This window comes from Meles meles, chromosome 2 (assembly GCF_922984935.1).
Source record: "Meles meles chromosome 2, mMelMel3.1 paternal haplotype, whole genome shotgun sequence".
Lineage (NCBI taxonomy): Eukaryota > Metazoa > Chordata > Mammalia > Carnivora > Mustelidae > Meles > Meles meles.
The window spans coordinates 113,752,555-113,777,348 of NC_060067.1; the positions used below are offsets into that span (position 1 = coordinate 113,752,555).

Here is a 24,794-nt window from a genome sequence, read left to right on the forward strand (position 1 = left end):
TACCTGGTATGTGGAGATGATCACTTTTTCCTTGTTAAATACACGTGGTATTTGAAGATGGTCCTTGTTTCCTTATTAAATATACATGGTATTTGGAGATGATCACTTTTTCCTTGTTAAATGCACATGGTATTAGTCATTTTTTTCTTGTTAAATACATATAGATGTAACCATGCTAGATGTTTGAATACTCAGAAGTTTTCCTTAATAATTTTGGCTGAAGAGAATTGGCTTGCTTATCTGATTTTCAAAACATGCTCTAGAAAAAAAAAATTTAAAATGACATTTCATTAAAAAACAATTTCTGAAATTAATGCTGATACTTATTGTTTCTGTCTAGAGCAAAGAAAAGTATTGTCTTAACATACGTGACCTGATGGTGGGGGAGTTGTTGTCTGGGCCAGCTGACGTGGGTTGCGCATGGTGTCCAGGCCACCTTCTTGCAAATGAAGAAGGAAAGAATTTCCCAGCTGCACATGAGCCCACTGATAATCAGTCCATTCCCATTTTGTCAAATCTACCGACTTCTTTATATCTTACTGACTCAAGGTCTTGAAATTTATCTTTAGAAGTACCATTCCCATCCCCTGAGTTGAGCACTAGAAATAATGTGCCATATTGCCTGACGTGAATTTATCTAGCCACAGACTTAGTGTTTGTGTGTTATAAGAAATTGTAACAAACTTATTATCTTGTCATTGGTTAAGTCATGCTACTTAAGAGATAGGGTTTATGCAGAAACTAGAATGATATGTAAAAAAAAATTGTATTTACCACAAAATGAAAATATTTCAAATGATGGAATCATTCCTTAATAAGTTGCATACTAAGTGTTATTTAATGAACACCTTGAAAAATCAACACTTGATGAAGCTTCAAACCAAAATGTAGAATTATTTCTCTTTACTGGTAGTGACCCTCTTGTCTTAAAACTCAAAATTAAGTAATACAAAATTAGTTTGTCCATACATTTTTTAAATATGTCATTAAATCATTACTATCTTTTCCAGCACCTTTTGAGTTGAAAACATATGTGTGACTTTCTCAGCTTCCATTAGTCTTCCCAGTAGTTTACAATAAAATAATCAGAAGGAAGAAATACATGCTTTGGGCAAGAAAGGGTAATCAATTTTTAGTGCCTATCTTTCTGTAAGATGTGAATGCATTAGTACTTTGCTACATGATTGAATAATGTAAGGTAGTAAATAGTCATCTGATATTTTGCAATCATCATTCCTTCTAAGGGAACAAATCTCACTTTCTAAAACAATGACTGAAAGGAAAAATTTTTATATTTTGGAAACCTGAATAAATATATTAAAATACATACACATTTTGGTATGTTTAAATATACACCAATAGTAAAAAAAAAAAAAATGAATCAACACTCTGCCTTCCTGAGTAATAAAAATTAAAAACAACAGAAAACATTTTACAAAATTTCAGTTTGATATTTTGTGGCACTCTATTGATTATCAGAACTGTCTATCACATACAACAATAAGCACATAAGGAGGGGTTGTGAATAAGACCTTCAAGATCTCAGCTTTATGTTGATGGATCTGTCAATCCCCCACTCCCCTATTCCTTTGCCTTTCTGAACTATATTTATTCAAGCAGTTTTGAATGTTCTTGCACATTGACTAAAGAAGCCGAAATTGATGGAAACAAGGTTATTCTTTAGTTAGCTGACAGTTTGGATCCTTGATGTTCTGCAATGGAAAAACCAGAGATGATGGCCTGCCAGAAGAAAGCAAATTAAGGAAGTAAAGTGAGAAAGAAAGCTAGCTCCAGGAAGCATCATTTACATCCCGGTGTCAGAAATTTTTCATTTGGGAGGAGCTTTGAAAGCTAGTTGTGTCTGTGATGCAAGTGAAGCCAATGTTTACTGCAGAACATATTGGCAGAGATCAAACACGGTTGCTGTTTGACAGCTGTCCCATGAGCTAGATGGAAAAAGTGCCAGACCAGGTTTCTTAGCAGACAAATGGCCATCTCCCCAAACAGAGCAACAACTGAATGAGTAATAAAATGAGTTTTAAGGTAATGTATGAGCAACCAGACTTTACCTATACTATGTCATGTGTTTACTACCAAGTGTGTATACTTTTAAAGAATTTTTAAAACTTTTAATTTGAGCCTCATACCTTTAACCTTACATATTAGCCTGGGGTGCTTTATCAACTAACAGAAGAACAATAGTTTTGCTCCCCACAGTCTGTCACAGGAGGAAAATTATCAGGTCTAACTTAGTTTCAGTATATTGGAAAGACTTTTTACCTTGACTTTCGTGAAATATGGTAATAGGGTTTTTTTAGGGCATTTTTAAATTTTCTATTTTTATTTGGAATCATACAGAGCTCAAGTTATGAAAAACATACCTCCAAGTGTATAAATATCTCAAGTGATTTTGGAGTTTTGTTTATTTAGCGATGTTGAAGCAGCAAAGTGGGAGCAATATATTTGATAATTTTCAGTACTATAGAAAATGAGACTATTGACTATTGTTGTTCTGCTAATACTCAGTAATATTCTAACGAGGATAGGTTTGACTAGTCATATCATACATCTGATATTTGAGGTATGGTTTCTAAATAAGACCAAACAGCATTGCTAGGCTCTAGGCTCTACTATCAATCTACTGTTGACTGACTCGATATTATTATCTCTCTTTCTACTGCTGAGAATAATCCTGCGCTCAGTAAATACTTTTGGTTGAATGAATGAATAAGTGAATGACAATGTCATGCAGTGGTATCTTTTGAAAATAAAGATAGCTTTGAATCTGAACTTCAAGATCATTAATTTCATGTTCCTAGTGTTCCTTCTCAGCTTCGTGCAAAGAACTTAAGGTTTACCTATGAGCCTTGTATTTTTCAAGCAAATTTTTCTAATAAAACCATTTTTGCTTTTGTCAGCTCTCAAGGGGAACACTGTGTAGTGGGAGGTGTAGTACTGTATTGGGAAGATCACAGTCTTTGAGACAAACCTGGGTTCTGGTTCCAGTTGTGCTATTTACTACATGCATGCTTGGGGCAAGATATTTACCTTCCCTGATGTTGAGTTTCACCATGCATAAAAATGAGAAGAATAACCAAAAAATTACTTGTACAACCAGTAAGAGACCTAATGCACAGCAGGTGCATAGCAGGCACACACATCCTTAATTAGATCATTTACGAGTTATTATTTTTAAGTGAATATCAAATAAATGGCAAGTGGCTACTATGATTTGACTGTTTTCCACTTTCTTGTTTCACCAGACGACGACTTTTTTCATGAACTCCCAGAAACCTTTCCATCCGATCCACCTGAACCTCTACCACATTTTCTTATTGAGCCTGAAGAAGCTTATATTGTGAAGAATAAGCCTGTGAACCTGTATTGTAAAGCCAGCCCCGCCACCCAGATCTACTTCAAGTGCAATAGTGAATGGGTTCATCAGAAGGACCACATAGTAGATGAGAGAGTAGATGAAACCTCTGGTGAGTTTTCTGCTGCATTTGGACTACTGTTGAGTCTTCACTAACTCACCACTTTGGCATGATGTCATACTGTTCTTTCAATTGTGAGAATAAAAATAGAGCAATTATCCTTTGGCAAAAGTTTTGATTCAGTTTGGGTAGAATTTGGTGGTCTCATTCCACACATTGCAAAGTAAAATGTGATCAATAAATCTTGACTTGATTCCTGATCTATGATGACATAGATCATCCTGAAAAAGATAAATGAGAAAAATGAATAGATGGGATGATTGGCAAGTGCCCTAGTCAAAGATGAATTTCACTCATGTGTCAATTCTGTTGTCAGGTCTAAAATCCTGAGATTGGGGAACATGTTCAATTAAGGATAAGTTTGTCATTTTTATTTACAACTATCAAATGTCAATTCACATGCATAATTTCCCCTTGTATTTTTTATTTCTTTTCAGTGTAACAGTATTCATTGTTTTTGCACCACACCCAGTGCTCCATGCAACACGTGCCCTCCCTAATACCCACCACCTTGTTCCCCCAACCTCCCACCCCCAGCCGCTTCAAGACCCTCGGGTTGTTTTTCAGAGTCCATAGTCTCTCATGGGTCACCTCCCCTTCCAATTTCCCTCAACTCCCTTCTCCTCTCCATCTCCCCATGTCCTCCATGTTTTTGTTATGCTCCACAAATAAGTTAAACCGTATTTTTAAACAATTTGTAAACATTGCAGATTCAAAGTATCCTGTGTCCTTGGCTTACATCTGAAAATAAATCCTAATTATCTATCTCTTATGGAAAGTTAAATTGAGAGTGACTGAGAACAGTGATAGTGTGGGATCCAGGAAGAGGCAAAGGGATGAGTGTAGCCACCATCTGGGTGGGCCTTGATCATATTATCTCTGTTCCTGGCATGGTGAAAATGCCTGCCTTTACTGCTCTGCAGATATTATCCCTGACAGTAAAATACTAAAGGCAGAGAGAGGATAAAGTAGATTTTAATAACCCGTGGGATTTAGATTGGCTAAAAAGGAAAGTTTCTTGATAGCATCTTTTTATTCCATGATGGGTGACTGAAGATAGTTTTATAATCTCTTATAGTTATTATAAACTGAAAAGATGTGTATCTTTCTACAGTGGTTTAAGTGCTTTTGCTCTCTAACAGTGAGAATAACAATTGGAACAAATAACAATGGAATTTTCAAATCCATTCCAGATCTATGATTTATAATATTAAGACATATCTTAAATATAAGATTTCACTGAACAACATTTCCAAGCTAAATAGGAAGCATTTCAATCTCTTTATTTTCTTTATCTCTACCTAACAAAATAGGTATATGTTGTCAAAAGCCAAATTGTAATTCATTCATATTTGTATCCAAATGTTGGATTAACCAAGGTTGAGCAGAGAGCAGCTCTTGAGGGAGATCTACGTTCGCTGCCTCTAACCATGTGAAGGGCACATTGAGGTGATGAGACATAATGAAATGGAACAGACTGTGAGAGGACAGAGAAAAGGCATCTTTTAGAAAAGTGCGTGAAGCATATACTGATAACACAAAAATGGTCTTAGAAAATCAGGTGGCAGCTCTACATAAGTGTTTGTCAATTTGTGAATCAACATGCTCACTGCCCGCAATCTGATGGCGGTGGAAATGAACGGGTATCCAACTGTACGGTAGCTTTACTTCAGGGAATCGGCCCACCTCTCGTTCTAATTACTCAGAAAATAACTCCGCCAGATGTCTACAAAATCCCAAGTGAATTAGTTTTATTTGTTTCAGCTCATTTACTTGTTAAGATTTCAAACACACAAGTTTTAATGGTAAGAGGCAAAAGAAAGACATCACAAAAGCTAACATGAAAGTCACAAACATATTCATGCTTCTTTTTACTGAATTAATGAAAATGTCTATACAGGAAGACTAGGAATAAAACAAAAACTACTCTGATACTGGGCTCCTCTGGCAGCTTCATGCCATGTTAGTAATATATACGTACACACGTATGAACATAGATATGTCAGTAAGATATTTCCTTTCTTAAAACACTCTATTTTTTATTATTTCCACATAAAATCAATTAATATTGCATATACCGATTATTTAAAAATACCTCATAAAACAGTTATAAATGGAACTATGTGGCATGTTTCTCCTCAACTTCAGGATGGGACAGATGAGAATTAAGGGAAGAATTGGCAGCAAACAATGCCTGCCCAACGCTCCTCAGGTTCATGGATGGAGTAGAAAGTAGTGTACCTTTGGACTGCCTTTCATTTCACTTAAAAGTTTACAAGAAAGCCAGCATCCAGACAAATGTATTAACCTTTCAAGTTAGAAAAAAACAAAGATGCCCTCAGATATCAGTACTATCTGGTATATTCTTAACGTACTAGCCTGTGCAATTAGGCAAGACAAATAACTGAAAAATATAAAAATTGTTTTAAAAAGTGGAAAATTGATCATTTTTGACAAATAGTATGATTTTATATATCTGCAAAAAGAATTTTTAAATAAAAAAACTGAAAAAAATCAAGAGAATACAGAAGAGTGGCTGAAAAAAAAAAAGATTCATATAACCCACCAACTTTTCTTTTATAGGTGGCCGTTCAAATTATAATGGAATAAAAGATCTCACTTGCAATAACTATGTACAAGAAAATAGGTACATATAAAGTTAACAAAAAATTGCAGAAGTTTAGAAAGAAAAACTTTAAATGCTACTCAGATGATGAAAAATGCGATTTAAACAAATGGAAAAACTTACTGTATTCTTGGATAGAAAAACAATATATATGTATATTTTTTATACAATCCTGGCAACTTAAAAAAAAGTCTCTTCTGGATGGTTTCAGAATTGCAGTCTTTGTACAATATGAAAACTTAAACATATAGAAATATAATATATTTTAGGTGTTTACTGTTTATAAATGAATTAAAAAGTCCACCAACATTGTATGAAAAGAAATTTGTGAAACCAGCTGGAAGAATTCTGACATAATAGTATAATGAGGGAGCCTCAGCTCCTTGTAAATATATTGCAAAACTAAAAAAGTGAAGTTTTATCTGAGCTGAGAATAAGACATACAGATTAATGGATTAAGAAAGGGACCAGGAAACACTCAGTTAAGGCATATAAAATGTGTTAAGATTGGTATTCAGTCCACAAAGTAGGCAGTTGGAAATTGAATGAATGAAATAAGCTAATGAATAAAGAAATAAATCTTGGATTTTTATCTCATTTGTTAGAATAAAATAAATTCTTGATGTCAGGGCTTAATGTCATCATCATTATCACCACCGCCACTGCTATGATCATCACTAACATCACTAGGAGAAAATCTTGGCAATGTGTTGGGTGGGTAGTTGATTGGTTGTTTTTAGTCATGGGCAAAGCCCTTTTAATAAAGACAAAATAAAGAAGCCTTATAAAAAAACACTCTTTTTAAAAAAAAAATTTAAATTTTTATTCTTTATTAACACATAATGTATTATTTGCCCCAAGGGTATAGGTCATCATCAAGCTTACACTTTTCATAGCACTCACCACAGCAAAAATCTTCCCAATGTCCATAACCCAGCCACCCTATCCCTCCCCCCCCACCCCTCAGCAACACTCTGTTTCATGAGATTAAGAGTCTCTTATGGTTTGTCTCCCTCCTGATCCCATCATGTTTCATTTTTTCCCTCCCTACCCACCCCCCCCACAACCCCACCCTGCCTCTCAAATTTCTCATTTTTCTGATTGACTTATTTCACTCAGCATAATACCCTCTAGTTGCATCCACATCATCGCAAATGGCAAGATTTTTTTTTTTTGGATGGCTGCATAGTATTCTACTATATATAAATATACCACACCTTCTTTATCCATTCATCTGCTGAAGGACACCTAGGTTCTTTCCATAGTTTGGCTATTGGGGACATTGCTGCTATACACATTCACATGCACGTGCCCCTTTGGATCACTACATTTGTATCTTTAGAGTAAATACCCAGTAAGTAGTGTGATTGCTGGGTCATAGGGTAGCTCTATTTTCAACTTTTTGAGGAACTTCCATGCTGTTTTCCAGAGTGGTTGTACCAGCTTGCATTCCCATCAATAGTGTAGGAGGGTTCCCCTTTCTACACATCCTTGCCAACATCTGTCATTTCCTAACTTGTTAATTTTAGTCATTCTGACTGGTGTGAAGTGATCTCATTGTGGTTTTGATTTGTATTTCCCTGATGCCAAGGGATGTGGAGCACTTTTTCATGTGTCTGTTGGTCATCTGGATGTCTTCTTTGCAGATTTGTCTGTCCATGTCCTCTGCCCATTTCTTTTTTTTTTTTTTAAGATTTTATTTATTTATTTGTCAGAGAGAGAGAGACAGAGAGAGACAGTACAAGTAGGCAGAGAGGCAGGCAGAGGCAGAGGGAGAAGCAGGCTCCCTGCTGACCAAGGAGCCCAATATGGGACTCGATCCCAGGACACTGGGATCATGACCTGAGCCAAAGGCAGCCACTTAACCAACTGAGCCACCCAGGCATCCCCCTCTGCCCATTTCTTGATTGGATTATTTGTTCTTTGGGTGTTGAGTTTGATAAGTTCTTTATAGATTTTGGATACTAGTCCTTTCTCTGATATATCGTTTGCAAATATCTTCTCCCATTCTGTCAGTTGTCTTTTGGTTTTGTTAACTGTTTCCTTTGCTGTGCAAAAGCTTTTGATCTTGATGAAATCCCAATAGTTCATTTTTGCCCTTGCTTCCCTTGCCTTTGACGATGTTTCTAGGAAGAAGTTGCTGTGGCTGAGGTCAAAGAGGTTGCTGCCTGTGTTCTTCTCAAGGATTTTGATAGATTCCTGTCTCACACTGAGGTCTTTCATCTATTTTGAGTCCATTTTTGTATATGGTGTAGGGAGGGAAATGGTCCAGTTTCATTCTTCTGCATGTGGCTGTCCAGTTTTCCCAACACCATTTTTTGAAGAGACTGTCTTTTTTCCAATGGACCTTCTTTCCTGCTTTGTCAAAGATTACTTGACCATAGAGTTGAGGGTCTATTTCTGGGATCTCTGCTCTGTTGCATTGATCTATATGTCTGTTTTTGTGCCAATACCATACTATCTGGATGATTACAGCTTTGTTATAGAGCTTGAAGTATGGAATTGTGATGCTACCAACTTTGGTTTTCTTTTTCAACATTCCTCTAGCTATTCGGGGTCTTTTTTGATTCCATATAAATTTTAGGATTATTTGCCCATTTTTTTGAAAAAAAAAATGGATGATATTTGATAGGGATTGCATTAAATGTGTAGATTGCTTGAGATAGCATAGATATTTTCACAATATTTTTTCTTCCAATCCATGAGCATGGAATGTTTTTCCATTTCTTTGTGTCTTCCTCAATTTCTTCCATGAGTACTTTATAGTTTTCTGGATACAGATTCTTTCCCTCCTTGGTTAGGTTTATTCCTAGGTACCTTATGGTTTTGGGTGCATTTGTAAATGGGATCAGCTCCTTAATTTCTCTTTCTTCTGTCTTGCTGTTGGTGTATAGAAATGAAACTGATTTCTGTGCATTGATTTTATATCCTGACACTTAACTGAATTCCTATATGAGTGCTAGCAGTTTTGGAGTGGAGTCTTTCAGGTTTTCCACATACAGGTTTGTATCATATCATCTACAAAGAGTGAGAGTTTGATTTCTTTGCCAATTTGGATGCCTTTTACTTCTTTTTGTTGTCAGATTGCTGAAACTATAACTTCTAGTACTATGTTGAATAGCAGTGGTGACAGCGGACTTCACTGCCGTGTTCCTAACCTTAGGAGAAAAGCTCTCAGTTTTTCTCCATTGAGAATGATATTTGCAGTGGGTTTTTCATGGATGGCTTTGATGATATTGAGGTATCATCCCTCTATCCCTACACTTTGAAGAGTTTTGATTAAGAAAGGATGCTGTACTTTGTCAAATGCTTTTTTTGTTCTTTCTTTTATTAATGTACTTCATCACATTGATTGATTTGCAGATGTTGAACCATCCTTGCAGCCCAGGAATAAATCCCACTTGGTCATGGTGAATAATCCTTTTAATGTACTGTTGGATTCTATTGGCTAGTATTTTGGTGAGAATTTTTGCAAACATGTTCATCAAGGATATTCGTCTGTAATTTTCCTTTTTGATGGGGTCTTTGTCTGGTTTTGGGATCAAGGTAATGCTGGCCTCATAAAGTGAGTTTGGAAGTTTTCCTTCCATTTCTATTTTTTGGAACAGTTTCAGGAGAATAGGTATTAATTCTCCTTTAAATGTTTGGTAGAATTCCTCTGGGAAGCCATCTGGCCCTGGGCTCTTGTTTGTTGGGAGGTTTTTGATGACTGCCTCAGTCTCCTAATTCTCTCTTCTACCTCATTTATCCTAGCAGTAAGAGTCTCCATTTTTTATTGTACCTCATTAATAGCTTTTTTGATTCCAACTTGTTTAGATTTTAGTTCTTTCACTTCTCCAGGAAGGGATTTTATGTCTCCAGAAAGGGATTCTCTAATATCTCCCATGCTTTTTTTGAGTCCAGCTAGACCTTGATAATTGTCATTCTGAACTCTAGTTCTGACATATTACTAATATCCATAGTGATTAGGTCCCTAGCCATCGAGCCACACATTTGATTTTGGGTGTCTTTTGGTCTGTTAGAAGAAACTACCTCTCAAAATTTTAAAGAAAGAAATATATATATATATATATATATATATATATATATAAACATGATGAAGAAATGGAATATGACTATAAAGAAGAAAATGAAAAAAGAGATTCTAAAAAAAAGGAATTGATAAGATAGGAAGTTCATTGAAAAAAGAAATGAAAAAAAAATAAAAGAGGAAAAAATGTGATTAGGCTAGAGACTAGAATAAAGCCATGCACTAGATTAGGGTATATTTTGATCTATTAGAAGAAATTGTATCTAAAATTTAAAAAAAAAACCTATATGTATACAAAAAATAAGCTTAAATACAAAGAAGGGATAAAATATGACTATAACAAGGAAAACATAAAAAGATTTTTAAAAAGGTATTGATAAGATAAAATAGTTAAAAACATTAAAATAGGAAAGATGAAAAATTTTAAAAAGAGAATAAGAAAAGATAAATTTAAAAAATTTAACTTTGGAAAACTAAAGGATCATGGGGAAAAAAACCATGAATTCTTTGTGTTGCTTCCCCCTAGCTCTGGAGTTCCACAGTTCTCATTGATCCGTGAACTTGGTCTTGGCTGGATATTCTTGCTGCTCTTCTGGGGGAGGAGCCTGTTGTGGTGATTCTCAAATGTCTTTGCCCAACGTGGAATTGCACTGCCCTTGCCAGGGGCCAGACTAAGTAATCTGCTCGGGTTCACTCTTGGTAGCTTTCATTCCCTAATAGCTTTCCGTACAGCTTTGGAGGATGGGAATGCAGATGGTAGCCTCCCAATCTCCAGTCGGGAGGAGCCAAGAGCTCAGGGCCCCACTCCTCAGTGTGGCCTCAGAGAAAAGCAGTCAATCCCTCCCATCTCCCTGGTGTGTGGGAGCACTCCATGCTCACCCAGCCTGTGACCCAGCATTTCTATCTCTGGCACATGGCTCCATCTGGAGTCTCCAAACCCAGCAGATTCCTACAGCACACTCCCATGCCACTCCTCCCAGAGGAGGAAGGTAAGTCTCCCCGGATCTGCTGCTTGTTGGGTCCCTGCCTGAAAAGCAGTGGCCCAACTGTGGCACAGATCATGGTTTAAAGTAACCCTGAGCTGAAAGTTCCCACCTCAGCTCTGTCTCTGCAGCTGGCTTCCCTGCTCTGATACCTGGGAGCTCTACTGCACTCAGACATCCCTGGTCTTTTTGTAACCCCATGGATCCTGAGACCACACTGTCCTCGTGAGGGCCCACTCCCTTCCCCCTTAGCCTGTGGAGCGATGTCCCTCAGTGGAACAGACTTTGAAAAGTTCCGATTTTGTGTTCTGCAGCTCCATCGCTTGCTGGGAGCTCGTCCCTCCTCCCACAGTCTATCTTCCGAAATATTGCCTCGGATTCACTTCTCTGCATGTCCTACCTTCTGGAAAGTGGTTGATTTTCTGTTCCTAGAATTGCTGCTCTTCTTCTCTTCTCTCTCCTGTTGAGTTTGTAGCTGTTCAGAATGGTTTGATAACTATCTAGCTGAACTCCTGGGACCTGATGATATTTAGGTCTCCTTCTCCTCTGCCATCTTGCTCCTCCCCCTGAAGAAAGCATTCATAAATTTGAATATCCAAAGCAAGAAAACCATAAAGCCGGGGACAAATACACACACACAGGAATATATCTGTGGATACATTGACCTAAGGTCTAATTTAATTAATATATTAGTAGTTCTTAAGGTATATTTAAGGAAAAGTTCCACAACCCAATGGAAAATTGAGTAGTCGTTGAACATGAAGATACAGAAAAAGAAATGCAAACTGGTAAATAAGCATTTAAGATATTGTCAAGATCAAAACAGTATAGAGTGTTGGTAAAGGAATGGGATAGGGAATATCTCATCCTTGTTGGTGAGGTTGCAAATTGGTACAATCTTTCTGAAGGCCAATTTGAAAATACCTACCAATACTTAAAAGTAGTTATGCTTTCTTTCAGTAATTTAGGATCTAAAAGTAAAATTCCAAATGAGCACAGATACTGAAATGCAAGGTTGTTGATTGCACCCTTATTGGAGAGGCATATTGAAGACTGTTCATCCCTATGTGGAGTATAGTGATCTTTTTAAAATAATGAGGTTTCTCTATGTCTCTCACATAAAATTTGAAGTGAAACCAGAGTACAAAACACTACATGTAATATGTCCTCATTATGTAAAGGATGCAGATACATTTTTCTATGCATTGGAATGTTTTGAAGAAATAAATAAGCAGTTGACAGCTCAAATTCTGGGGTGAGAGATTTCTTTTATAATTTTGGTTTTTTCCCCCAACTCTGTGAATGTGTTATTTTCATAATAAATAATGAAACCTGAAGAAAAAATCCAAACCATTTCAATTGCATCTCTTTGCCTATTATCATAAATCTCCAATCTGAACAAGTATTGGGGGAAAATTTGTAGGCTTCTTATATTAGAGCTCTTTGCCTTCCCATGAGGTCAGAAGGATTATAAATGGTATTGAAACTGAAATACTTGGTTTTGGGATTTTTTTTCCCTGAAGTTGGTTTCACCTGCAAATTTGGTTCTCAACTCTTCACTTAATACAGTCTGACTGTAGTCTTATTGGGGGTTATTAGTGGTTCTTAACAGTAAGAAACATTAGAATACATCAAGTCTTAAAGTATGTTACAAATCAGAGGAATGTCTTAGCACTTAAAAAATTAAATGGTTTTTGGGCTGCCTGGGTGGCTCAGTGGGTTAAGCCTCTGTCTTTGGCTCAGGTCACAATCCCAGGGTCCTGGGATCGAGCCCCGCATCAGGCTCTCTGTTCAGCAGGGAGCCTGCTTCCCCCCTCTCTCTGCCTCCCTCTCTGTCTACTTGTGATCTATCTGTCAAATAAATAAGTAAATAAATAAATCTTTAGAAAAAATTAAATGGTTTTTGGATGATGCAGGAGAGAGAGAAGTCATTGCAAATGAGTTTGTTTTTATAGGTAACTCTGCCTTAGAATAATAATATTTGGAAGCATGTTCAGTAGGAATCAGATACATTAAAAAAATTAAATACATTTTCTAAAATCCTCATCAAAGGTAACTTCTCATTGAAAAACTACAAAACCATACCAGAAAAAAAAAAATTTCTCCTCCAAGTCACAGAATTCTTCCTTTTAAATTATGTAGGTGTTAAATAGACTCTCCAGTTCTGAAATATGAAGTAAACAATGATTTGTATTCACTGAGCAAAACTGTGCCATTGATGATAAAAATGTACTGATTAAAGATAATTTATTACTATTAATGTTTGCCTTCCACCATTTAAACCACATTTGCATTTCTTGCAAATACATAATATAAGAAAGAGAAAAGTGGAAAGCAGTATATATTAGAGGTTTTGAAAACTTAAATAGTCAGAAGCTCTTGATTTGGTAATATAGTAATAAGTATCTATGTTCTTTCAGAATTCATAGAAATTTTGATCTGCTCAAAATTGTATGGTTACATTTTTAAGAAAAACTCAGGCTTGGCTGCTTGCATTCTATTTACTTGAAGTCTTTTCAACCCTTGTTTCCATGGTACCTAAGATTTACCATCGAAAAGCAAATATTTCTCCTCTACAAAAAAGCAGGGAGGTTAGAAAACCTCGGTTGGTTTGAAATTTTAATAATCCCCGAGGTTTTCCCTTCTCCTCTTTAATTATTCTCACATTAGCAAAATATAATCTGTAGGACCAACTCAACAACAATAAAAATTTCCAAGCTTTCTATTGAATGCCTTATGTGTATTCTGCCATTTAGTTATCACGACAGTCTTATGAGATAATTTCTGGGATTCTCCTTTTGTAAACAAGAGGGCCGAGGCTCAGCAAGGTGGAGAAACTAACGTGCCCCAAATCACATAGCTAGGAGGTGGCCGAGCAAGCATATGAACCCAGGCCTCTCTGAATTCTTTGTCTTGGCCTTGTACCCAGCAAGGTCTACCTAAATTCTGCCATAGCTACTGAACACATAACAGTTTGTCTAAAAAAAAATCTATGAATACATTTTCCCCTTTTCTCGAGAAAGTCTGGTTCAGCATGTCAACTAAATATTTATCTTTCATTCTTCCACCTGTCTTTCTGTGTCAGATTTTCTATACCTGAGCCCTTTCTCATTATGGAATAGCTTGAACCAATGCTTAGGATTTGATTCTTTTTATTCTTAAAGGTCTTTAATATTTTGCCAAATAGCAAAAGGGTGAGCCTTAACAACAACAACAACAAAAAGACAGACAGACAAAAAAAAAAAACAAAAAAAAAAAAACAAAAACAAAACAAAACAAAAAAAAAACCACGATGAAGAGAAGCCAGAACTGGGCACAAATTTAAGTGAAGTTTCCTTTACTCCAGGAAGAGCTTTTGCAGATATGCTGTGCTCACTCAGGTTTCTGTTTGTTGCAAGAGTGGCATGACTGAATTTTTCTTTTCTCCTCTTCTATTCCTATTTCAGAAACCTCTTCTCTCCATTCTGTCACCAAAAACAGAAATGTCAGATTCATCCCTTACTCCAACAGTCAAAGTGATTATCAATTACTGACAGTTCTTCTCAGAATTCTCCTACAAAACCTCCTTCTGTTCTTAATTCTTGTTATAAACCCCCTAGTATATATAGGCCTTTATTATATGCCTCTTAGATGATTTAGCCTCCAACACCTTCTTGGTTTCAGCCTTTTCCCCCAGAAAACCATTCTCCAGGTAGTTACTAGAAAGCCTTCTGCTAGTCATTTCTCTTCCACCTCATGTCCTCAACACTGGGCAAATTTGTGTTTTCCTCTTAAACTGTGTTCCGTGAACTTATAAGTGCTTGTCTTGTAAGTGTATTTGGGAAAACAAGTGCTATTTGTCTTGTAAGTGCTATTTGGGAAAACAAAAACAAAAAAAGAAGCAAAAACTTTGTGGTCAAATACTTTAGGAAACACTGTAATAATTATATTCCCCTCTTGGAGAAAAGTATAAAGTTTATTTTCCTGTAAAAGTCTCAGGAAAGCTCTGCATTGGAAAACTTTTAACCTCATCATATTTGGCAACTGGACTCCTTTTCACAGAACCTCTATTAAAATATCATGAGACATTAATGTCATTACCAGGACATGATTTAGGAGATTCTGCTCATACATTTTCAAAGGGAAACTAGATGAGATTTGTTCAGGTTGTATTAAATGAATGTGAACACTCTTTTCTTTATATTTTGCTGTCTTGGAATCATAGAAATTTAAGTTGTGAGACTGTGTCAGGCATTTAAACTCAATGCATTACTGGCATGCTCTTCCTTAAGTTGAGTATAATCAGCTTTCTGTTATCTGGACTTACTGGTCCTACCTAAGTCACAGGGAACTTAAGAGAAAAAGTCTGCTTACTTCCTGTCTTTACTAATGTTAGATCCTTGAGAGGGATAGTTATGTTTCCTTTCTCAAATTACCTCTCCCCTTCCATCTAGATATTATAAACTGAAGAGTAAGCTCTATGAAAACAAGGATTATGTCTGTCTTTTTCACTCTTCTGGTTCCATCCTTGACTTGGTGTTGGTACTTAGCAGGAGCTCAGTAAGTAGGTATGTATAAATTAATGATCCCTTACTCCATACTTTGCCTATCCTACTTCTATCAAAATCCTATTCATGCTTAAAGTAGTATCTCAAATGCAATATTGGGGATGAAACCTTCTATAAAACTCAAATGATAAAGTAACATGTCTACATTTCCCTTATTTGTACTTCCGTTTTTATGATACTCATAAGTGTGAATTGTGTATGTGTGGTAAGTTAAACCACTAGAGAGTATCAATATTCAATCACTTTCGAGGTAAAAAATGACAATTTCTTATAATGTGTTGTTTATGGAGTTATATTCATATATATAAGATATATAATATATAAATATATATTTGATATATACATATATATATAAAAAATAGAGGCCACACGATACCATTACAATCTAGTTGAAGAGACAAATATAAATATACATACACACATCTATATTACATATATACATTTTGTAACATATGTATTATCACATATGTATTTTATATACATATATTACCTAATATATGTATGTAATATATTAATATAATATATTAATATATTAATTATATTACATATGTAATATATGTAATACATATATTACCTAATATATGTATGTAATATATTAATATATTGTATTAATATATATTAATTACATTACATGTATAATGTATGTGATACATATATTAGCTAATATATGTATATTATATATATTATATAATATATAATATATATATCACATATATTATATGTGATAATACATATGTTACAAAATATATATATGTAACTATAGATGTGTGTATGTATATTTTTATTTGTCTCTTCAACTAGATTGTAATGGTATCGTGTGGCCTCTGTTTTATAAACTTCTGTCTGTTATGAATTTTGCAACACAAGGCTCTAAGCGCCAGAGATAATAAAAGTTTGTTTTGTGGGGTTATAGCTACTCATTCTACTAAATTGGAGTAACTGAAATTTAGTGAAACATGTAGGTGATGTTTTTATTTGAGATGGTTCATGGAACAGGTGATTTGAGGAATAGATAAGATAGTATAGTCTTCCATAAGAAGAGCTATTTTACATATTAAGTACACACATATCAGTCATTTTTCTCTAAGTAAAATAATTACTTTAAACTCTATTCTCATTAACAGAGTGAACATTTTCAGAAGGAATTATATAAATTCTATGGCCTTTGTTTAAAGTTTAGGAAATGATGCATAAAATTGGAAACTCTATTTGAACTTCATTCCATAATTTTTTATTAAGTCAGTGGGAGTACTGCTTCTGCATGAATAGCACCTTATATCTGTAATCCATTTGCCTGCCAATGAAGATAAATGATTCTGGGATATAAACCAATTATTTATTTGATTTCCTTCCCAAAGGTACTTATTTCAATACCAGAAACTAACAACTTTTTTTTTTTTCCAGTATAAGGCTGGCCCCAAAGTAAAAATAAAAAATTGGTAAGGATCCATGTAGGATATGAAGGCTTTTCCACTAAGTCAGTCTGATATCGTGGCGAGAGCTAAAGGGTATCAATCATCCTGAAATAGATCCTTTTTCTTATTCCTTACTTGTTAGTGCTCACAATGGATTCATCCTTATTTCACATTGACTTTAAGTCTTTAAACACCTGAGTTAACATGGCCGACGTCGTCTCAGCTGCAATGACAAATACGTGCTTGGGTCAGAGTTCCAGAATGTAGATTTTAGTTGTTGCTCTGACTTCATTCTAGCATGAAGATGAGTCTCGTCTGGCTGACTGATCCGGGCTCTCACTGTAGAAATCTGGGTTTTATTTCCATTCTTTCCCTTCCTTACAAACAGAAGTAATACTGGAAAAGTTTTAGGCTACCCATTTGGGTTCCTTTTGTTTCTAATCTGTTGCTTTTGTGAAGTTTTTCATGTTGTTTGTTCATTTTTGGCATTTCCAATACTTACATGTATCAGTACTGTAGACCCAGCACATCCGTCACAGACCCCGGCTGGTCCATATTCGTGGAACTATGTAATTTTAATTTAATTCTGCCCCATGGGGAACATTAGTCCTGTTTGAATTACATACTGTATAGAAGATTTTTAATAGCATGTAGTTTTGAACAGATATAACCCAGAACATGCTTGCAAAGTAGAGCCAAGGAAACATGATACCTTTCAGTACAGTTTTAGTGAGCTGTCACTTCATTCGAGGAAAACAGAAATTTTCTAAAATTATATACAGTAAGAGCTTTTAATGTAATGAACACAAAGGAATTATTTCCCATCGATTAACACTTAGGGCAAGGTTACTTATAATGCATTACTCCTTTGTCTTCCCACAGTTAAGATGAAAGCATTGATTAATACAATTTAGTCAAGAATATCTATTTATATATGTATGTAGATACACAAGTATATACCTATGCATATGTGTTGGAGTGTGTTTGTGTATGTGTGTATTTTCCCCAATTTAGAAAGAGTTAAATCAAATGCTGCCCATCTCCAAGCCCTCACAGAGGCTGCGATAAGAAGCAGGAGCCCAAGGACCATTCTTCATCTCGATGGCTTGCTACCCAAACAGGGCATTTCAGGAGTGAAACCAGTGATTGCGTTGCTATAGCAATCTTGCCGTGTGCCCAGCAACCATGCATATGCTGTGGCCTGGAGTTTTAATATGCCCACTTCAAAGTGAGAATAGCACCGGTGTTAAAAGCCGAAGTGTATTTTTAATTTAACCTTTGGCTATAACATGTGAAGAGTTTAAGGAGAGTCTCTTATTCTTTATCTTCTAAGAAGGAACATACTTCACAGAGTTCTGGATTGTTGCATGAAATGAATTAAGCGTCCTGTTTAAGGAAGTTTAAGAAACCATTTCAACTTAAAAGAGAGGGTTAGCTTATAAAAAGTATGACTTTCTGTCAAAATTAAGATACACTTTATTGGTGTTGTTACCTATTGTGCTAATATAAGTAAGCCAGGCAGGTAATTATATGATATAATGACCCAGGGTGTTGCCATTTTTTATTCTGAGTTGTCACATGTTGTGATCTGTTCTAGTCGAGTCTCTGTATCCCTAAATCTCACTAGCAAATATTCTCACAATGATTGGCTCAAAATTCCAATGCTATTTTTCTCTCTGCACCCCAGCATTTTTTTTACACGTTCAAAGACACAACAGAAATTTTTTTGTTTAAAAAATGCTACAATCAGGGGCGCCTGGGTGGCTCAGTGTGTTAAAGCCTCTGCCTTTTGCTCAGGTCATGATCCCAGGGTCCTGGGATCGAGCCCCGCATCGGGCTCTCTGCTTGGCAGGGAGCCTGCTTCCTCCTCTCTCCCTACTTGTGATCTCTATCTGTCAAATAAATAAATAAAATCTTTAAAAAAAAAATGCTACAATCAGCGAAGGAGCTAATGCTAAGACATTTGGGGAGAGTACTTTCCTCGCCGTGAACCCTTTGGTCTTCTCTCCCAAATATCATCAATCCAGAGTCATCTCTCAGCAGGGCATTTTCAGAGCCATCTTGGGGATGCCTGTTGAAATACCACCCACTCTTTCCAGTTCCTCTGAAAAGCGCCATTTGGAGATACAAAATCAGCATGTATAACATGAAAGCTACAATTAACAAAATATCAGGGTCTGGCAAAAAAGCAAGCACAGCACGTAGGAAGTATAATATCTAGTAATGAGAAACAACTCAGGTTAGGGAAGTCTTGGACTCATTCCTAATTGCATCAAGGGTTTAACCTGATTTTACAAGTCTGGGGAGAAATCTCCAAGACCGTGAAGGCAGGAGCAACAAGAAGGGATGAGGAGGCTAGCTGTCAACCCAGACTGCATTTGCCAATTGCAGGGGGGATTTTTGAAAACACCTATGTCCTGGCCCCACCCCAGAGAGAATGATTTAATCGGGAGCAGGGCATAGCTTATTCTTTGTCCATCCATTCACTCACTTTAAGCTCTAGCAATGCTAACATACAATCAGGTTGATGTGGGACAAGAGGAGACACTGCTGAGAAGTAAAGCAGAGAGGGGGGACAGAGACTGACCTTCTATTCAAAACCCATGCCCCAGATACTTTTCTCGGTTCTGTAAGTAGAGCCACAGCTAAGACCTGATGCACTTAAAGAGATCCCAGTCTGAAAGGGGTGAAAGAGACGAGGGAAAAGAGAGAGAATAAAAAGTATGCTTTACCATTTGCTCGGGTTCTCCTCTCATCATGAGAATAAATTCATGAAACCCCTTGATAGTTGTGTAGTATAGAGTTACACGGTAGAGAGCCCCTGCTTTCTGCAATTTCCTTTCGCCTGTCTCTGCCTATTAAACTTCTCAGACTGAGGGATAGCAGCCTCCTGAGGGAAGAGGGGGGGAACTCTGGGGCTTGAGTGAATTAAAATTTATCTGGAAAAACCCAGGGGAATGTTCTGTACAAGGCAATTCCAGGAATGGCAGGGAATGAATGACATGCCTCTTTTTATAGCTACAGTCTTGATGATCCTAGACAATGATGCCCTCTGTATGAAATGATGTTAGTGGGTGAAAGGCTTCCTCCCCACACCCATTCCGTGGGGCATTTGTGAAACCAGAAAAACACTGCATGGCAGACAGCCTTTCCTCACCTTTTTGCTCTGTCATATTCTTGAGTCCACTCCTTGAATGGAGACAGTAAATGCCCTTAGTCACTGTATTAGTTTCCTAGGGCTGCCACAATAAATTTTCGCAAACTTTGGTGCTTAAAACAACAGAAATTTATTTTCACTGTTTGAGGAGGCTGGAAGTCTGAAATGCAACAGAGCAGCGCCCCCTTTGGGGAAGGAAGGTCTGTTCCTTGTCTCTGGTGGCTGCCCCGCATTCCTGGGCTTGTGGTTTCATCACTCTAATCTCTGCCTTCTTCCTCACATCACCTTTCATTCCATATCTGTCTTCTCAGTGTGTATCTTACAAGAGCACTTATCACGGAATTGGGGTTCACATGGGGTAATTCAGGATCTTAACACTCTTAATTTAATTGCATCTGCAAAGACTCTTAGCCAAGTAAGGTAATGTTAAACTTTGCTTGGGATTCAAATGCAGGCATAGGTTTGGGGGGCAACAGTTCAAAAGCACAACAAACCTTAACAGATATCTCACCAGAAGTTGCAATAAGCATGTCATCAGAGAAATGCAAATGGAAATGACTATGAGATACCACTGTCTGTCTATTAGAAGGGCCAAAATTCAGAACACTGACAACAACAGATGTTGATAAGGATTTGGAGCAACAGGAACTCTCATTCGTTGTTGGTTGGAATGCAAAATAATATAGTCACTTGGAAGACATTTTGGCATTTTTTAATCAAAACTAAGCATACTCTTACCTCATGGTAAAACCATCACAGTCCTTGATATTTACCCAGAAAAGTTGGAAACCTGTGTCCATGCAAAAACACAGATCTTTACAGCAGTTTTATTCATAATTGCCAAAATTTGGAAACAACCAAGGTATGCTTCAGTGGGTGAATGGATAAGTAAACTGTGATACATCCAGATAATGGAATATTACTCAGTGCTTTAAAGAAATGAGCTCTCAGGGCACCTGGGTGGCACAGTTGTTAAGCGTCTGCCTTCAGCTTAGGTCATGATCCCAGAGTCCTGGGATTGAGTCCCGCATTGGGTTCCCTGCTCCGCGGGAACCTCCCTCTCCCACTCCCTCTGCTGTATTCTGTCTCTCTCTGTGTCTCTCTCTGTCAAATAAATAAGTAAAATCTTTTAAAAAAAGAAAAAAGAAATGAGGTCTCATGTCATGAAAAGGTGTGGAAGAAACTTAAATACATATTACTAAGTGAAGGAAGCCAGTCTGAAAGGCTACCTACTGTATGATTCCAACTATATGACATCTTGGAAAAGGCAAAACCATGGAGATGTTAAAAAGATCAGTGGTTGCCAAGAGGTATGCGGAGAGAAGGTGAATAGGTAGAACACAAAGAATTTTTAAGTTAGTGAAACTACTTTGTGTGACACTCTAAAGGTGGATATGTCATCACATTTCTCCCAATCTGTAGAATGTACGAGAGCAAACCTGAACATAAACTGTGGATTTGGGATGATAATAACAATGTGCCAGTGGAAGCTCATCAGCTATAAAACAAAATGCACTACTCTGGTGGGGGATGTTAATAGTAAGGGATACTCTCTTTGTGCAGAAGCAGAACACGTAGGGGAAATCTGTACCTTCCCTTCACTTTTGCTGGGCACCTCACAGTGATCTAAAAATAGCTGATTAAATACCATGAAGAAAAAAAGTGTCGCGGTGACGGAGACAGCCAGTAGGGGTGATGGGAGCCAAAACCGACGGCATTTACCTGGCTATTTTCCCTCATTTGGCCAGTATTTCTAAGTTAACTATAAATGTAACAGGCAACGAAAGCCATTCCCTAGCTGTTCTTTACTGGCTCTCTGCAGCCTCCCCCAATCTGTTGTGTTGTACGGTGGGCCAGATATAGGGAAAGCACGGCACAGCTAGGCTCCTGCTTATTGCTCATTTTCCTCATGCCCGTAGCATCGTTCCAAGTCCTACCCTCCAACAGTCCCCTGTCTCATGGAGACCTGAACGTTCTCATAGCCACATTTCTAATGAAAATTTTTGCCCCGCATAGTTGCCAAAGCCAATCGAAAACAGCCAATACAATCAAAAGAGTTGCACTTGATAATTCCCTCCGTGAGCATGCACATGCACACACACACACACACACACACACACACTTTTTCTTGGCCTAGCAACACAATGGGAATGTAAACACGTTGTTAATGCAGTTGCTCTCAGTTGGCTTCCCAGATGGCTTAAGTTCAATAGATTTTTCCCCCTGATTTCCTCAGCTTCTCCTAGCAAGTGCTAAACAGCCATTATGCCTTTTCCTGCACATTGAGATTCATCTGCAGCTACTAAACTGCCTCCAAAGTGCTTCAATTTTGCATGAGGGCTAAGCTGGGGACTGGGAGACATTACCCGGTGCTGAAGGCCCAGATCATTAGAAAGAGCATGTAAATCCTCTGAACCAGAAATAAGAAGTGCAGAGATTTCCTTTGTAAAGTCCCAACTGCAGCTTTATATAAAACATGAACCTGTAGCAAGATTTTTTGTGGCCCCGTTTTTCCTTCTAGATTTTATTTTTGATTTTTTTTTCTTTTGCATGTGTGTTCTATTTTTTTTTTTTTTAAAGCAGAGAGAACTATTTCATAGTCAGGAACGTGTGAAATAATACCCATAAACTACCATTATTTCTCTTCTTAGGACCCCTGATCCCTCTTTACTTTTAATAAGGAAGGTACTTCAAAGTATTGCTAGAGGATCACCCACATAATAGATTTTAAAAACAAATTTGAAGCCTGCTGAGTAGCACGAAGCTTTGAGGAGGTTGACGTTTATAAGATACAGGCAAGGGACAGAAATCTATATTATTTAAGTGAGTATGGATGCAGGATGTGTACTCATAGTGGATTATGGAGAGAGGCTGGGGTGGAATCTGAAGGGGATTGTGAAAATCACTGATGAGAAAGAAGTGATTGTATTCTTCTCATTTTTCAATAGAGGCTTCCCTACACATTGTTACCTAAAAGTCTTGTTTGTGTATTTCAAGGTGGACATATTTTTATCTGTACTTGATCTGTGTTTCCATCTCGGCTGTCCTCCCAGTCTGCCTGTCAGACCACCTTCCCATAAATTGAAAGCGTGCCTGTGGTCGTCTGGAGCAGGTCCTTCGAGGGGGCGGCGCAGCCGGGCAGGCAATGTGAGCGTCCTGCAGCTCCTCACGCTGTGGGGCTGGGCCCGTGCCCCAAGCCCGTGGAGATGTGACAAAAAGCACTTATGATGAAAAGGTTGACTCCCAATCCTCATTTAGTATTTCCTTTGCAGTGGAATTTTTTGAAGTTGTAACATTTTTTATTTTTTTTTTTTGTCTGGAGTGTATCCATTCAATAAGAATAAACCAGGCTCCTTTGACATGATTGCTCTATAATTATTTCTCTTTCCATATATTTGTGTAATAGGTCAGGCTATCTTTTTGCTCAGGATTCTGAGAGTAAAAATGTACATTTATGATCCGATACAGCAGTTCATTATTTATCTCCAAACACATTTTCAAGGACGTTTATTAACCACTGATTTATTCAACACTGAATATGCAAGTGGGATCTGACAGAAATGTGACTAAATGGGCTTATAATAGAGTATGAAGTAAATGCATTCCAACTTGTAGGTAAAAAGAAAACCCTAGATGAATGATATGCATATAAACTCACACAGTGAAGTTAGGTGCATATGGATACTGTCTATATAACATATACATTTTATGCTGAAACCCAGTTTTGTTTGTCAGCATGTTGCATGTATCTTTCAGATGGGATAGTCCTCCCCATTAATTTCCCTTTACTAAAAACACGGCTAATCATGAAAATGTCATCATCTTTATTAGTGTGAGTATCGTCACAAAATAGTATTTACTGTGATTCCAAAACTTAGGACACTGAACTGTACATATTAAATAGCTAGCTTTCCTGTTTTCTCACAGAGATTGTTTATCCAGTAGGGTATGTATCCTTTGAAGGAAACACATTTGTAAAAGAAGGGAAGGAGAACAAAACTTTGCCTGGAGATAGGAAAAGATACATGATTGAAGCTCTTTGTTCAGTTGGTGGTGTTATATAGTTACATAAATATCTCTCTCAGTGCATTGGAGCTCAGGGTAAGAAACAATCATTTTTTCTTCTTTTTCTTTGTGATGCTAGTACAAAATGGACGTGAATACATTACAAGTTATACACAGTTTTCAGAATCAGGTGCCACTGTTCTGTTGTTCAAGATTAGGTTTTTCTAGCTCTTACGAAAACACCAAAATGAGATTGCTTGTAAAGAAATGATACTGGTAATTAAACATTAAAACCTAGTGTTTCACATCAATTTGTTTGTTCAGCATTTATGTTGGAAGTGACACTTTGAAAAAGACTGCAAGTGTGCCATTCTGAAAATGAGATTTTTGTTATATAACAAGCAAATTGCTCTGTTTTATAGCACTTTGAACATAATATTAAAATCACACATTCAGATATTTGAAAACTCTCAGAATTAATAGAAATTCTCTGTGTATCTAACAAGATGTTGCCAAATAAAAGAATGTTTTTAACAA

The 24,794-nt window shown here is 36.9% G+C and overlaps 1 protein-coding gene across 3 annotated transcripts in view; it reads left to right on the plus strand.

Moving 5' to 3' along the window:
- Positions 1-24,794, plus strand: part of UNC5C (unc-5 netrin receptor C) — a 350,685-nt gene that overhangs the window by 195,434 nt on the left and 130,457 nt on the right. For all 3 annotated transcript variants that reach the window (XM_045998229.1, XM_045998230.1, XM_045998231.1), the window contains exon 2: positions 3,264-3,485. In XM_045998229.1, the coding sequence (XP_045854185.1) occupies positions 3,264-3,485 (222 nt within the window). The remainder of the gene's footprint in view (positions 1-3,263; positions 3,486-24,794) is intronic.